Source organism: Oncorhynchus clarkii, chromosome 21 (genome assembly GCF_045791955.1).
Source record: "Oncorhynchus clarkii lewisi isolate Uvic-CL-2024 chromosome 21, UVic_Ocla_1.0, whole genome shotgun sequence".
Lineage (NCBI taxonomy): Eukaryota > Metazoa > Chordata > Actinopteri > Salmoniformes > Salmonidae > Oncorhynchus > Oncorhynchus clarkii.
In genome coordinates, this window is record NC_092167.1 from 30,902,603 (window position 1) to 30,918,624 (window position 16,022).

Below are 16,022 nucleotides of genomic sequence, written 5' to 3' on the forward strand. Positions count from 1 at the left end.
GATTTAGTACATACTGGTGAACCGGCATTTGAGTTGTGTAGTTGCAATATCAACAGTCCCTCACCTTTGGTACACTATATACAAACGTATGTGGACACCCCTTTGAATTAGTGGAGTCGGCTATACAGGTGTATAAAATTGAGCACACAGCCATGCAATCTCCATAGACAGACATTGGCAGTAGAATGGCCTTACTGAAGTCCGTTCATTACATTTCTGCTCTGCTAGAGCTTTCCCGGTCAACTGTAAGTGCTGTTATTGAGAAGTGGAAACGTTTTGGAGCAAAGCCGCGAAGTTGTAGGCCACACAAACTCACAGATCACCACGCACAATGCCAAGCGTCAGCTGGAGTGGTGTGAAACTCACCGCCATTGGACTCTGGAGCAGTGGAAACGTGTTCTCTGGAGTGATGATTCACGCGTCACATCTGGCAGTCTGGCGGACAAATCTGGGTTTGGCGGATGCCAGGAGAACACTACCTGTCCCAATGCATAGTGCCAACTGTAAAGTTTGGCAGAGGAGGAATAATGGTCTGGAGCTGTTTTTCATGGTTCAGGCTAGGGCCGGTGTGGGATAATTTGACTGGGCTGCACAGAGCCCTGACCTCAACCTCATCAAACACCTTTGGGATGAATTGGGGTGCCGACTGCGAGCCAGGCCTAATCGCCCAACATCAGTGGCCGACCTCACTAATGCTCGTGGCTGAATGGAAGCAAGTCCTCACAGCAATGTTCCAACATCTAGTGGAAAGCCTTTCCAGAGGAGTGGAGGCTGTTATAGCAGCAAAGGGGGGACCAACTCCATATTAATGACCATGATTTTGGAATGAGATGTTCAACAAGCAGGTGTCCACATACTTTTGGTCATATAGTGTACATAACTTACAAATGCCTCATGAGCTCAGTTCAACAGTCACCTCATCAGATCACAAAACATCAGAACCTAAAATCTTGTTTTACTCCATTATTTGCAAACAATGTAATTGTAAACAAACACTATATAGCCTCAAAAGATGGTTAAAAATATCATTTTAATCTCATGAGTGGCCAGTCCTTCCATCCGTAGACCTGTCTGAATTTGAGTGTTTTTACATTTCTTTCTCCCTCAGCTGTTTACTGAAAAAGTGTCGGGGTGTCCACTTTGTTGTTGTTTGTACTGCAAAGGGGTATACTAGCCACTGTGCTTCTACATCTGCGTTGCTTGCTGTTTGGGGTTTTAGGCTGGGTTTCTGTATAGCACTTTGACATCTGCTGAAAAAACAGCTTTATAAATATATTTGATTTGATTAGCATACCCCTCAGATCTGTAAGATTCCTATTATACAGTGTACTACTGTTTGATCATTACCTCATCATTCAAATCATATCAAACTTTATTTACACAGGCTTTACAAAAGTAAATGAATCACACATCTATTTATCTGTAACGCAGACCATGAATGATCCAGAGTTGCTTTGCTTTCCTAGGAGTGTTATACACATCCTGTTTTTTTTATTCCCATCTTCTGACAGATGTCTTTGTCCTAATTATCTTTCCTTTCAGTTTTCATCCTGTTTTCTTTCTTTGTGGACTTTATGCACATGCTTCAGCAGATAAGCCTTGTGAGTGAATCTTAAACCACAGACTGCACAGCCATGTTGTTTCACTCCTTTGTGAGTGAGTGTATGAGTGGTTAGGTTCCCCTTGAGACGGAAGCTTTTCCCACAGTCACCACAGCTAAATGGTTTCTCTCCTGTGTGAGTCAGTATATGCCTCCTTAGGTCCCCCTTCTGACTGAAGCTTTTCCCACAGTCGCCACAGCTAAACGGTTTCTCTCCTGTGTGAGTCAGTATATGCCTCCTTAGGTCCCCCTTCTGATTGAAACTTTTACTGCAAAAATTACAGCTAAATGGTTTCTCTCCTGTGTGAGTCAGTATATGTCTTCTTAAGTCACCCTTCTGAATGAAGCACTTCCCACAGTCACCACAGTTAAATGGCATCTCTCCTGTGTGAATACGCATGTGCATGGACAGATTTCCTTTTTGTTTGAATGTCTTGCCATAAAAGGGGTAGTTGCAGGGTTTCCCCATTGGTGGGGTCGGAACCAATGTTGGGCTGGGATCCAATGGTGGGCTGCTGTCAAGTCCTACTGGGTTGCTGCTTATGGCTGAGCTGTGGATAGAGGCATTGTTTTGATTATCTGGAGGGTCACAGGAAATGTCGAAACCCTTCAGGTGGGTCACAGTGGCAAAAGGTTCAGGATCCACTCGTTTAGAGTCAATATCTACGTGCTCCACAATCTGGGTTTTAGGAAGAGTCAAGGACCAAAGTGGGTCCTCCTGATCACATTCACTTTTCACACAGGAAGGAGTGAATTTGAACTCTATGATATCAGGCTCCAGCCCTTGAATCTGCTCTTCCTCTATAATCTGTGTGGGCTTTGGGTCCTCCTGCACCAGACTGGGATTCCACTCTTGCTCACAGTGCTGCTGCTCAGGTGGATCCTCCTCTTCAGCGACAGCAAGAGAGAGGGGCAGGGAGCCTGGAGGGAAGGAGAGGAAGAGCAGAATGAAATAGAACACTTGAATCATACAGGTGAATTATAGATCTCTATGATCTATTCAGCCATTAGATGTGCATGAGGGCAGATAGCTAGGGCCAGCTTCTAGAACGAGATTGTATCTTAGTCTAGCAGTAATAACACTAGCCCAGCATGCAACTTATTTACCAACCTGTATCTGTGCATGTTTGACGACGCTCAAACGGTACTTCCATTGTCAGCGAACGGTTCTGATAAGGAATGCCTTGTATGCGTCGCAGAGTGGTATGAATAAGGAATTGATTATAAAGGATTTCCTTTAGAAGGTTACTCTTTTTTCAATTATTGATCATGGGTGCCTATTTACATTGTCAGGTTGTAATATTGTCTGTTTTACCTATGTGGGGATTCGATTATCTGGCCCAAGTTACACCGATGGGAGGCCTCCCGGCTGTGAGCCAGAGCCAGGTGCCCCGGCCAAAGTAGTGATGTGCAGTTCGCAAATGATTCCTTATTTTTGGGACGACTCTTTTTTTACCTACTCGAGAGTGATGATTCGTTTTTCTGAGTAACCCGTTCATTTTAGTCGTTCGTTTGACCTGCTGGGCAATGAACTCTACAGCAGGATTAATACGCGCTCCTCTAGTGACGTGCTTACAACAACAACTGTATGGAATATATGCGCGCTGGAAAAATAGATCGTGCTGCAGGCAGCATAAATAATAAATAAAAAATACATGTTTTGAACTGATAATTGTTCGCAGGGTGCAATAATTAATGCAATTAATTGATCATTGAATGTTATGATGGACAAAGCTTTGTTGAACCAAAACATACACAGCCTTTCCTCAACCAATTCGAAGGCGAGAGTGAATCGTCTCCGGTGCTGCAGTCCGCAAAATATATTGTGCTTATCGCCCTCGCGGCAGTCAAGCAATGCATTCCGAAAAGAGTTGTTCACAATCTAGTCCGGTTTTGGCCACAACTAGACCTATCATATTGTTATTTTGGTGTTTACATATTCCATGGGTCAGCGCAACATGTACTCAGAATCTATTTGTTGGTCATTCTACAACTGATTTATCAATCACGTCATGGCTTTTATTCACATATGTATAAAAGCCTCATTCTGTTTTACTTCTGTAAAACCCTGAAAAAAGCCAAAATGCGTTGGTTCTACTTTTAGCAATAACGACGCTTTTTCAAATGTAATTCCATTGTCCTTCAAGTGTTGCCGAATATCCTCTCTACCTCAGTTTCCTACTTAATTCATGCACTTTGGTTGGAAAGTGAGGTAGTGGCAATTCAAAATCAAACATGGATGTCAATGTTTGCGCAGGATGTGAAAACAGCTTCGTTCTACATCCTGTCTGCAGTAGCATGGTGCCTGTATTGCCAGGCTGATTAGCTAGGACAAACAGGTGTGCTCACAAAGGAACAACAACATGGAATCCATGTTTAGTTTTGATTTGGAGGTGGGGTGGTATAGCATCTAGGTACGTTCACAGATGAGCACCTGCCCCTTTTCCCTCCTACTCGCCAAGAGCCCTTTTGGGTGGTGGTATAAAATATATATTTTTTTGGTACAGTTTTTGTCGTTGTTGTTCTGATCCCACTGCCCCCAAGTCATTGTGACGTCAAGTTCGCCACCCCTACCCCGTCTGTTGGTCTGCCCTGTATGAAGCTGGGTTGTGCCTCCCCCCCCAGTCTGCTCTGTACGGTGATTGCGTGCATCCGGTACCCAAACATACATGGCTTGAAATACGGTCACCGGTCGAGTGTGTGTACCAAGTTTAGCTACATAGTTTAGCTACCAGAAGTGAAATGACAACATTGAACTGGGAACCATCATATTTTTGTATAAAATATCTAACAATGAAAGACAAGGATTGCTGTTTTGAATTTTGTCAAGTTAGTGTGGGAAAGGTGGAAAAAACAATTGTTATCATCAATAATGATAGGCCACCAGGTACAGACAACAATGATGGCAAACTATTGAGAATGGTAGCAGACTCAATAGTTTGTATTGAGCAGACTCAATGTATTGCCACGCCTATTTGCAATATTTTTAACTAAAGCCTAAATGAGTGTGTGTCTACTGGCATGCAGGGAAGCTAAAGTAATTCCCAGGGGTGAAAGTAAGCCGGAACGGTCCGGTACGGATTACTGGTCAAATAAATAGTGGGGGTACACCGTACCCATAAAACATGAGCCTATCACAATAATTAAACAGATTTCAAGAAAACTGTAAGCTATTGCACTATTATCATATTAGCATACACTACAGTTAGGAACGTGTGGCATGTCAGTGAACAGCATGCAGCCAAAACAGGTCTTTCACAATATTTAAAAAACAATGGCAGGAAAACACAGGTTGGAAAGCAAATGGCTCCTGCAGAAAATAGAAGACTAATCTGTCTGTAAGCTACAATGCAAAACAAGAGAGAGATAGGCTTTTGGCATGAGTTGGTGAGTTAGCTGCGCATCATTGGGTGAGTCAGTGAAACTGGCAGTGGCGTGTATTCATAGATGCCAAGGGATGCCAGTTGCCAGTGTTCCCCAAAAGAATTACTAACAAAAACATTTATTTCATCTCTGTGTTTCATCATTTTCCTTGAATTCGCAAGAGGATGAATGTATCTCACCGGAGAAAGCATCCGCGTGAGGGAAACAGCACCCCTCTGTCTCTGTATATGTAGACCATCTATCTGATGCTGTCTGGTCAAAAAGAGTATGACATCGTCGCCACCAGTAGCATTGAATGCAAGGGAAGCCAGCGAGCATTTGGCTTCCCTTGATAAAAAAGTATTAAATAATAGCGAATCAGCATTGAACTGAACCGAGTGAGCTCAACTGTGAATGGTCCTGGTGCACCAAAAAAAAAAAAACAGTGTCAAGGGAAGCCAGTTTGGATTTGGCTTCACACCAATCACATCACACCGAGAGCAAAACGTCATTGACAGAAAACTTGAATTGTTGTGTTGTTGTCCTCCGGTGGCTAACTAGCTAAAATCGCCCTATTCCTAAATGAGCCATGGATGGAGATAGGGATTTGGACTTGTGGTTTTAATTAATTTTTAGTACTGGACAATGATTAGAACAGCCATTCTGATCCAACCATAAATTCATACATTGTGCCCCTGGCCTGAGAGGATGGAAGTTCAACATGTAGTAGTCTAATGTTAACTAGCTGGCTCATTGTTGCCCATGAAAGGAAGTTAGGTTAGCAAGCAAGAATTTCAGCCAGGTAGCCTAGGACAACAAAAACTAAAAGCATGTACTGTATGACAGTCATAGACCGTTTCGTCAACATGAGAGAGGAGGATGGCATTGGCATTTCTCTACAAGTAGGGTGAGTCAACATGTTTTTTTCTACTTCAGCACAAGCTCACACACACACACACACAGTATTATACTAAGAATGAGGTGATTTGATGATATTAAAATGTTGAAGTTGAAATGGTGCTGGAATAGTGGAGGTAGCTCTTTTTTTCTTTGCGACTTGCTGTAACTCTCCGTGGTTCTAAATCAATAGTTTAGTAGTCTGAAAATGTAGTAAACATCAACTTGTTTGACAATGTTGTAGGTCATCTAACTGTTTGTTACATGCAATATGCTTTGTGGACTTCACCAAACAGAGGTTGCTCTCTGGATATGTGAATATACAGTATTTTATAAACTCAGCAAAAAAAAAGAAACGTCCCCTTTTCAGGACCCTGTCTTTAGAAGATAATTAGTAAAAATCCAAATAACTTCACAGATCTTCTTTGTAAAGGGTTTAAACACTGTTTCCTATGCTTGTTCAATGAACCATAAACAATTAATGAACATGCAGACTCTGAAAAACACCAGAGGAAAGATGTGCTTTAGGCATGCTGCAAGGAGGCATGAGGACTGCATATGTGGCCAGGGCAATAAATTGCAATGTCCGTTTCTCCCTACAGGGAGAAAGTACGGACAGCTGATCGTCCTCGCAGTGGCAGACCATGTGTAACAACACCTGCACAGAATCGGTACATCCGAACATCACACCTGTGGGACAGGTACAGGATGGCAACAACAACTGCCCTAATTACACCAGGAACGCACAATCCCTCCATCAGTGCTCAGACTGTCCGCAATAGGCTGAGAGAGGCTGGACTGAGGGCTTGTAGGCCTGTTGTAAGGCAGGTCCTCACCAGACATCACCGGCAACAACGTTGCCAATGGGCACAAACCCACCGTCTCTGAACCAGACAGGACTGGCAAAAAGTGCTCTTCACTGACGAGTCGCGGTTTTGTCTCACCAGTGACGATGGTCGGATTTGCGTTTATCGTTGAAGGAATGAGCATTACACCGAGGCCTGTACTCTGGAGTGGGATCGATTTGGAGGTGGAGGGTCCGTCATGGTCTAGGGCGGTGTGTCACAGCATCGGACTGAGCATCGGACTGAGCTGGTTGTCATTGCAGGCAATCTCAAAGCTGTGCGTCACAGGGAAGACATCCCTCTCCCTCAGGTGGTACCCTTCCTGAAGGCTCATCCTGACATGACCCTCCAGCATGACAATGCCACCAGCCATACTGCTCGTTCTGTGCAAGACAGAAATGTTTCCTGCAAGACAGAAATGTCAGTGTTCTGCCATGGCCAGCGAAGAGCCCGGATCTCAATACCATTGAGCACGTCTGGGACCTGTTGGATCGGAGGGTGAGGGCTAGGGCCATTCCCCCCAGAAATGTCCGGGAACTTGTAGGTGCCTTGGTGGAAGAGTGGGGTAACATCTCACAGCAAGAACTGGCAAATCTGGTGCAGTCCATGAGTTTAAATGGTACCTCATTCAGTTGATGGTGACTTTCTATGTAATACAACACTAACAGATTATAGAGCAAACAACACAATTATCACAACACATAGGTTGTAATGTGTTTTTTTAGTTTTTTTTTCCTGTCTTGGCTTCACCAGGGTTTTACCCATGGATCACTACTGGAAACGGGATATCATTTTTAGGACTATAATTTATTCCTCATATTGTAGCCTACAATTTGTGTCTCCACACACCTAGGTCTAGGCTATTGATGGATTCAAGAAAAGGTTGTTTTATTTATCTCAGATTCTCTATTTGTCAGTGTCAAAGTAGCCTGTCATTTCAATAATTTGTGTGGTATTAAAAAACATTCTGCCAAAGTCTCCAGTCATGTAGAATTGCACGAAATGCCTTTATAAAAGGCCAGGTCCCTAGGCTACTAAAAATGGTCCCGTTTGTGCGACTTCTGTAAGTGCCTCTACTACTTAAAAAAATTATAATAATCTCAGAGCTCCTTGGGTCATCCCACTCTCGTGCTCACTTTTTATTCTAGCACCTCCAGATGTACAAATTAAGCACTGAACACCGGTAGTCTAGACTCTAGCTATATACAAAAATATCCACACAAGCTACTAGCCACATAGCCAGCCAGCCATATATCATGATTAAGAAGATAATGAATTGTAGGCTATATTATGAAATTATTTAAAGCGGCAATATGTAACTGTTTGAGCAACGTGCCCAAATTCACATAGAGATGTGAGTTATAGATGTCATTCTCATTGAAAGCAGGTCTAAAAAGCGGTATATCTGTTCTAGGTGCGCTATTTTTATGCTTCCTGTTCTTAAGTTTCATTCTTGCATCTTTTACTTTCAGTTTTGTACACCAGCTTCAAACAGCTGAAAATACTATATTTTCAATTATGGAAAATATATTTCACAGCGGTTTAGATGGTACAATGATTCTCTACACTATACTTGCTTGTTTTGTCACATAAACTGAAATTAGGTGAACTATTAGAATTTTAGCAACCAGGAAATGGAGGAGTGATTTCTGCATAGTACACCATTAAGAGCATTGAAGATAAATCACAATCTGTTCAACCTAATAATTAATTGCACACACCTGGTGTTCCAGGTCTAAATCAGTTGTCATTATGGGGTATTGTGTGTAGATTGACGAGGGGGAAAAACAAATGAATCCATTTTAGAATCAGACTGTAACATAACTTGTGGAAAAAGTGAAGGGGTCTGAATGCTTTCCGAATGCACTATACCAGTAATACATTTCTTGTTTAAGAAACATTACAAAGCATGCTCATCTGTTTTTTTTTGTGTGATTTGCTGTGTAATTATTATTATTATTCCATCTACCTGACACAGTAGCTGGTGGACCACTCTGCCTCCAACATGGGAAAAGCATTGCCAAACAGGTACAGACATAGGTCGGTAAAATAAGTCACATGATGGGCTAGTTTTATACGGCCAGACCCGAAATACAATCAACATACAATGTCGATCTAGAAGCGGGACTAAGTTGCCTATTTCCCATTTCTATCAGCTTTTCCTGACAAAAGACAACTTTTTTTTATCATGCACGGTCAAAGTTACAGTAGATAACTGTTTTTAAACCCTCAATTGAGCTCTTATTTTTGCTCAAAACCCAAAGTGGTTTATTCTACAACCTTTCTCCAATCGATGGGCATTTGGTAGTCTGATTCATCAGGCCGTAATACAAAATCTAAACAGCTTCTACCCCCAAGCCGGTGCCCCCTGCACATTGACTCTGTACCAGTACCCCCCTGTATATATTCTCGCTATTGTTATTTTAGTGCTGCTCTTTAATTTCTTGTTACTTTTATTTCTTATTCGCATTATTATTTGTATTTTTTTAACTGCATTGTTGGTCAGGGGCTTGTATGTAAGCATTTCACTGTAAGGTCTACTACACCTGTTGTATTCGGCTCATGTGACTAATAACATTGGATTTGTAATACCTTGATCAGACCGACAGCCTCGTTGCATCAATGCTGCGTAATAAATTCTGCAGTCAAACTTATACCAATTAATTGTGTATTACAGCCTGATTAATCAGACTAGGCATTTGGAATATGTTAGAAAATGACAGGTCCAATCTGCATCCTCTCAGAAATAATGGGGGGGTTTAGGGACAAAATTCCACTTCGCCAAACACGGAGGGGATTCGATTAATATGGCATGGCTGCCCGGGTGGACGGATTGGCATGGCTGCCCGGGTGAAAAGTGATTGTATTAGTTTTGGAACCGGGCTGCCTCCCTGCTGTGGCCGAAGGCGAAGTAGGCTCAAAACAAAAGTGAAGTAGGTTAAACACATGGAGTAACGAATAGGATTCAGTGTTTTCACATGTAAACATGATTGCCTTTGATTTAAAAAAACCCGCTTTATATGCCTTCCACATGAAAACTAGTTAGAAAACTCTAAAACATATTTTATGGAAAAAAAGAGATGTATGTTTCTGGACGATGCATCATGCCGCATTGTTGACAATATGACTGAGCAGCGCAATTACTGTTCGATTTGAGCAGGGTTCCCCTCCCTCACCGGCTCCGCCGGGCGCCGAAAGACGTGGATGTTGATTAAGGCAGCCCCCCGCACCCCTCTGATTCAGAGGTTGGGTTAAATGCGGAAGATATATTTCAGTTGAAGGCATTCAGTTGTACAACTGACCAGGTATCCCCCTTTCCCATAGCCCGGTGCAACCTAGGCCAACTTAATCGAACAGTGCTTTGAACTAGGCCGTCCTCTGATTGGTTGACGGTGATCCAATCGCCGACCAGGCTAGTTATTCTTGGGCGAATCTAAAAAAATAAAGTATTTATTTGAATCCAGGTTTATCTGGCGACATAATCAAGTTAGACATAATATCGTCAGAGGGTGGAGGGGGACCTGTATCAGTGATCACTGATAGAGACAGATCACCTGCATAGATTGGAGCACCTTATGTACTCACCCATGGATATAACTGTTTATAACCAGGTATAACCGTGTACAAAACTACCGTAGATATATGCCAAGTTGCGGTCAAAAGAACTCATGAAAGTGAATAAATACTTTGTAGAACTGAAATGACAGAATCCAGCTACCCTCTGAATGTACACGTGCTGCATTGGTGTGTATTCTCCAATTTCTTTTATACAATTTCTATAATATCCTACCATATTCTATATGTGCAACTTGATATGATATTGTGGGTGCTATACCATTTGGTTTGAAGTGACAGAGGATTTTGTCATGTTTTGATACCACTCCAATTGTTTCACTTACAGCAATGCTAATGCTGGCTGTGGGGTAAGTACATAAATACAATTAAGCTATCTTTTTTTTCTTAATTTTTTTTAACCAAATGTGTATTTAAACGTTCTGAAAACGAAATTATACTATTATAAATAATGTGGATTGGACTTTGGAAAAAAGCTGCGCAAAGGAAACCTATTTTCGTTTTACAGAATATGCAAATGAACTGTAATTATGATCAAATAAGTGTTTTAGTCAAGTTTGTTTTCAGATAACATTAATTACATGTCTAGTTATGTTTTGATAAGACATAATTAGATGTTTTTGCTATGATTGATTTTTTCCTATATTTTTTTCCTGGGATCAAACTATGTTGGTAGCTTTAGGGGTTAAACAACTATGAAATTGTGATTACTGTTATGTCAAACAGTTGATTAATTGAGTAGAACTATAGCTATCTACCAGTGTATCTACATACGAACCTATTTTACATAGTTTTATCTCCTGTGTGATCCGCAGCATTCTCCGTAGCCGATCATTCTCCTCCTGGTACTCCGCCACCGTTTTCTCAACTGCCCCGACAATCTCCACAACAGCCGCCGTTAAACGCTCATTTAAAAACACATGCAACAACTGTAGTTTAGACATGTTTAGTCGAATTATAGTTGTGCAGCCTATTCTGCTCAGCCAGTGGGTCTTATTTTCTCCACATAAGCAATGGAAAATAAAGTCGTCTACAATCCTACTTCCGTGTTGTAGTCTTTTTTTTTTCATTCTTTTTCACTCCTTGCTTCTGGTGGGTGGCGAACGCAGAAACATACAACAGCGCCGCCAGCTGGATAGGGGTTTATTACTTTACAAGGCAGCCTACAGACCAGAAGTAAATGGAAACGATAACTAAACTACATATACTGTACACAAACAGTGTTTAACATAAGTATAGGATGATGTGGGAGAATCATTTCTTCATCAGGAGTCGACTGTATATCGTTACTCTATACAAGATTAAATCAATATCATTAAGTGGCATTATATCAACATTTATGAGAAATACTATTGGCCAAATGGGATGGAGATCTTTTCTGAAAATGATACGTTTTTAATGCATCAATAACACCAGTCTGAGCATTCTCTTATCACCCTGAGAGACATTTCAAATCAAATAATCAGAAATTCCTGTTTCTACTTACCTGAAGAAATGTACATACTTTGAACAGCTGGCCTGTGAGCTTCCAACCATACTCTGTACTGTTTGAACGTTGCATCATCGTCCAAATCATACTTGATTTACAAAGAACATTTTACAAAGGTAAATCCATCACACATCTATTCCAGTTGCTTTGCTTGCCTATGGACGTTTCACATATAACGTGGATAAGGATGCCAAATGGACTCGGATAATACAAAATATACAGTAAGTGAAAGCGCCCTAAGAGTGTTGTCCACATCCTGCCTTTTTTCACCCATCTTTCTTATCCATTTTGTTTTTTTTGTGTGGATATTTTTTACATGCTTGAGTAGGTTTTTCCTGAAGACTAACCAAAGTATATGTTTGGTAAGCATCCCCTTCTGACCAAAGCTTTTCCCCCAGTCACCACAGCTAAAAGGACTCTCTCCTGTGTGAGTCAGTTTATGCATGGTTAGGGTCCCCTTCTGACTGAAGCTTTTCCCCCAGTCACCACAGCTAAAAGGACTCTCTCCTGTGTGAGTCAGTTTATGCATGGTTAGGGTCCCCTTCTGACTGAAGCTTTTCCCAGTCACCACAGCTAATTACTTTCTCTCCTGTGTGAAACCTCATGTTCCCGGATAAATGTCCTTTTTGTTCGAAGGTCTTGTCACAAAAGAGGCAGGCACAGGATTCCCCACCATGACAGAGTCGAACATGGGTCTTCAGTTTACAGGTGGAGTTGTAGCGTCTTTTGCAGAAGTGGCATTCCCTGGGTCTCTTCTTGGGGAGAATCACATGCCTCTGGAGGTCAGCTTTCTGAGCAAATATTTCACCACATTCATTGCAGTGGTGAGTTTTTCTAGATGTGGTGTTGGGTTTAGAAGATTGTTCCCCCAATGGTGGGTTGAGATCCAATGATGGGCTGTGATCCAATGGTGGGCTGCTGTCAAGTCCTACTGGAAACGGCGAAGTTGTGGTTGGAAACATTATTGCCGTTGTCTGGAGGGTCACAGGGAGTGGCATGAGTCACAGTGACAAAAGGTGTGAGATCCACTGGTTTAGTCTCTCTGTTCTCCACAATCTGGGTTTGGGGAAGAGTCAAGGACAAAAGTAGGTCCTCCTGATCACATTCCCTTTTCACACAGGAATAATACAAATCGAAGAGCACTTGAAGATGCTCTTCCCCCTAACTGGTCCTGAATTCGAATTCCTCATGTTCCTGTTTAATGTGTGTGGGCTTTGGGTCCTCCTGCCCCCGACAGGGGCTCCACTCGTGCTCACAGTGCTGCTGCTCAGGGGGAACCTCTTCTTCAGAAACAGGGGAAGAGAGCTGCGGGAGTTTGGAGGAGCAGAGGTTACCTTAGTCTGATTAATTAGACTGTAATACACAATTTCATTGGCATATACAGCCTTGGAGTGCAAAATGGTGTAAATGTTGAATAAAATGACATTTGAACTTACTCTACCGGTTGATTGTGCGGTTTGTTCTTCAGCCACTCTAAATTTGAGACAAAATATCCACAGGAAAGCATTGTTTACCTGACATTTTAGAGAGTCGGTAGTTACAGTGCCTTCAGAATGTATTCATACCCATTTGACTTATTCCACATTTTGTTGTGTTACAGTCTGAATTTAAAGTTGATTAAATGTATTTGTTTTCTCACCAATCTACACACAATACCCCATAATGACAAAGTGAAAACATATTTTTAGAACTGTTTGTAAATCTATTGAAAATGAAATATAGAAATATGTCATTTACATAAGTACATGTCACCTTCGGCAGTGATGTCACACCAGCCTTCGCTTTGGCTCTCCCTCCTGTCCAGCTCAGTCGTTTCGGCGTCGCCGGCTTTCTAGTTGCTGCCGAACCTGCTGCTGGCAAACGCCCTTCACTCATCAACCCCGGACTTGTCTCGTCATCATTACACACACCTGGTTCCAATCCCCACTCTATCAATGTATACTGTATATACTCCCTCTGTCATTTATCTTTGTCGGTCATTGTAAATGCTGCTTTTTTTCCCTGAGAGGAATCTCGCCTACATTTTCCCTGAGTACTTTATTATTTTTGCACTTTGGGTTTTGTCCCGTGTTCATATAGTGCTTTAATAAATTCACTAGTTCTAAATCTGCCACTGCCTCCTACTCCTACTCCTACTCCTACTCCTACTCCTACTCCTACTCCTCTCTACGCTTGTGACAAGTGATTACAGCTGTGAGTCTTTCTGGGAAAGTCTCTAAGGGCTTTGAACACCAGGACTGTACAATATTTGTACATTTTATTTTAAATTCTTCAAGCTCTGTCAAGTTGTTAGTTGAATATTTCTAGACAGACAGTTTTAAGTCTTTCTATAGATTTTCAAGCTGATTTCTGTAAAAACTAACTAGGCCACTCAGGAACATTCAATGTTGTCTTGGTAAGCAACTCCAGTGTATATTTGGCCTTGTGTTTGAGGTTATTGTCCTGCTGAAAGGTGAATTTGTCTCCCAGTGTCTGTTGGAAAGCAGACTGATCCAGGTTTTCCTCTAGGATTTTGCCTGTGCTTCGCTCTATTTTGTTTCTTTTTAATCTAAAACTCCCTTGTCCTTGTCGATGACAAGCATACCCATAAAACTGATGCAGCCACCACCGTGCTTGAAGATAAATATAAAGAGTGTTACTCAGTGATGTGTTGAGTTGGATTTGCCCCAAACATAAAGCTTAGTGTCAGTACATGAAGCCATTATTTTTTTGTAGTTTTACTTTAGCCTTATTGCAAACAATGTGCATATTTGGAATATTTTTATTCTGTACGGGCTTCCTTTTCACTCTGTAATTTAGGTCAGTGTTGTGGAGTAACTACCATGTTGCTCCATCCTCAGTTTTCTCCTATCACAGCCATTAAACTGTTTTTAAAGTCCATTGGACCATTGGCCTCATGGTGAAATACCTGAGCGTTTTCCTTCCTCTCCGGCAACTTACATTGGAGTTGCTCCTCCTCTCTTAATAAAAAAAAACAGCTGATCCAAAAGAAAATCCAGTCTACTCTGAGGTCAAGACAGGGAATGCCACAGGTAAGACCCATTTAACAGGTTGGCAGTCAAATCTAAACTTGTGAAATTCGAGTTTTGATGAAGAAGCATAATATGCAATGAACTAATTCCTTAAAGTTGTTGACTGGAAATTTCTTACACAACCAAAAAATAGCAGCAACTGGGCCTGTTGATCTGACCTATGCTGAGCTTGACCTTAAACAGAAGGACAAAGCCAAGAAGAAGAAAGGTAAGACTGGACATCCCTCCTTCCATATTCCCTCTATCGTAACCTCACACCTCTCTGACCCCATATTGACTAGCTGCATAATATTCTGTATATAACTGTTATATTACTGTATTATCCTCACCCCTTAAAGAAACCGCAAACCTACCTGAGACGGATTCAGTCTATTCTCAATTGAAGCCTGGAATAGCCCTGGGTAAGACTAATAGCCATATGCTATTGATATTTAATATGGAACTAATGCTCTGATATCTGATATCAAAGTATAATGTATCTACTTAAATTATGTATCTTTGTTTGATTCATAAGAGTTTGTTTGACTGCATGTCCTAAACAACTTTGTGTGGTGAAATGTTGCATGTCCTTGATAGAGGCAGGGAGGGAGGGAGGGAGGGAGGGGGGGAGGGAGGGATGGAGGGAGGGAGGGAGGGAGGGAGGGATGGATGGATGGATGGAGGGAGGGAGGCAGGGAGGGATGGATGGAGGGAGGGATGGAGGGAGGGAGGGAGGGAGGGAGGGAGGGAGGGAGGGAGGGAGGGAGGGAGGCAGGGAGGGATGGATGGAGGGAGGCAGGGAGGGATGGATGGAGGGAGGCAGGGAGGGATGGATGGATGGAGGGAGGCAGGGAGGGATGGATGGAGGGAGGGAGGCAGGGACACCATCAAAGGAGGAGCAGATGGAGCCCTTTAACATGGATTATGCATGTTCAATGCACGCAAACACACACCCAGCCATGCATACACACTAAAACTCAATCAAATCTTACATTAAGATTACATTAAGGATTTTTAAAATTGTTTTACTTACCAACAAATATATTTATTTAAGGTTTAGTGTATTACTGTAACAGCTTTATCTAATTATATGGTGTAATAATGTCGGGTCTTATCTGCAGCTACAGAAATTGTCTACTTGTTGTGTATTGAATTATATTGTTTTGTTGTAAATGTATTATATTTGATTTATTATGTCTGTTATTCAGATGATAGAATAACGTATGTGAATTTCCAAAATATTG

General features: G+C 41.8%; 1 protein-coding gene across 2 annotated transcripts; it reads right to left on the bottom strand.

Moving 5' to 3' along the window:
• Positions 1-1,011: 1,011 nt before the first annotated feature.
• LOC139378896 (uncharacterized) lies at positions 1,012-11,344 on the bottom strand. 2 transcript variants are annotated; one of them, XM_071121486.1, is made up of 2 exons: positions 11,057-11,344; positions 1,012-2,521 (listed from the first exon to the last, which is right to left on the bottom strand). In XM_071121486.1, exons 1-2 carry the CDS (start codon positions 11,220-11,222, stop codon positions 1,539-1,541), a joined length of 1,149 nt encoding a protein of 382 aa, XP_070977587.1. In that variant the 5' UTR covers positions 11,223-11,344; the 3' UTR covers positions 1,012-1,538. The 2 variants fall into 2 exon arrangements, with proteins under 2 accessions (XP_070977587.1, XP_070977588.1); XM_071121487.1 differs by having other exon boundaries at positions 1,078-2,521; positions 11,066-11,324.
• Between the last annotated feature and the right edge of the window lie 4,678 nt (positions 11,345-16,022).

Bases quoted from the DNA above. Each gene is read 5' to 3' on its own strand.
- LOC139378896 (XM_071121486.1), bottom strand. From the start codon at position 11,222: ATGTCTAAACTACAGTTGTTGCATGTGTTTTTAAATGAGCGTTTAACG. The intron at 2,522-11,056 runs GTTCGTATGTAG...CCTTCCCTCCAG, and splicing joins GATAAAACTATGTAAAATAG to GCTCCCTGCCCCTCTCTCTT.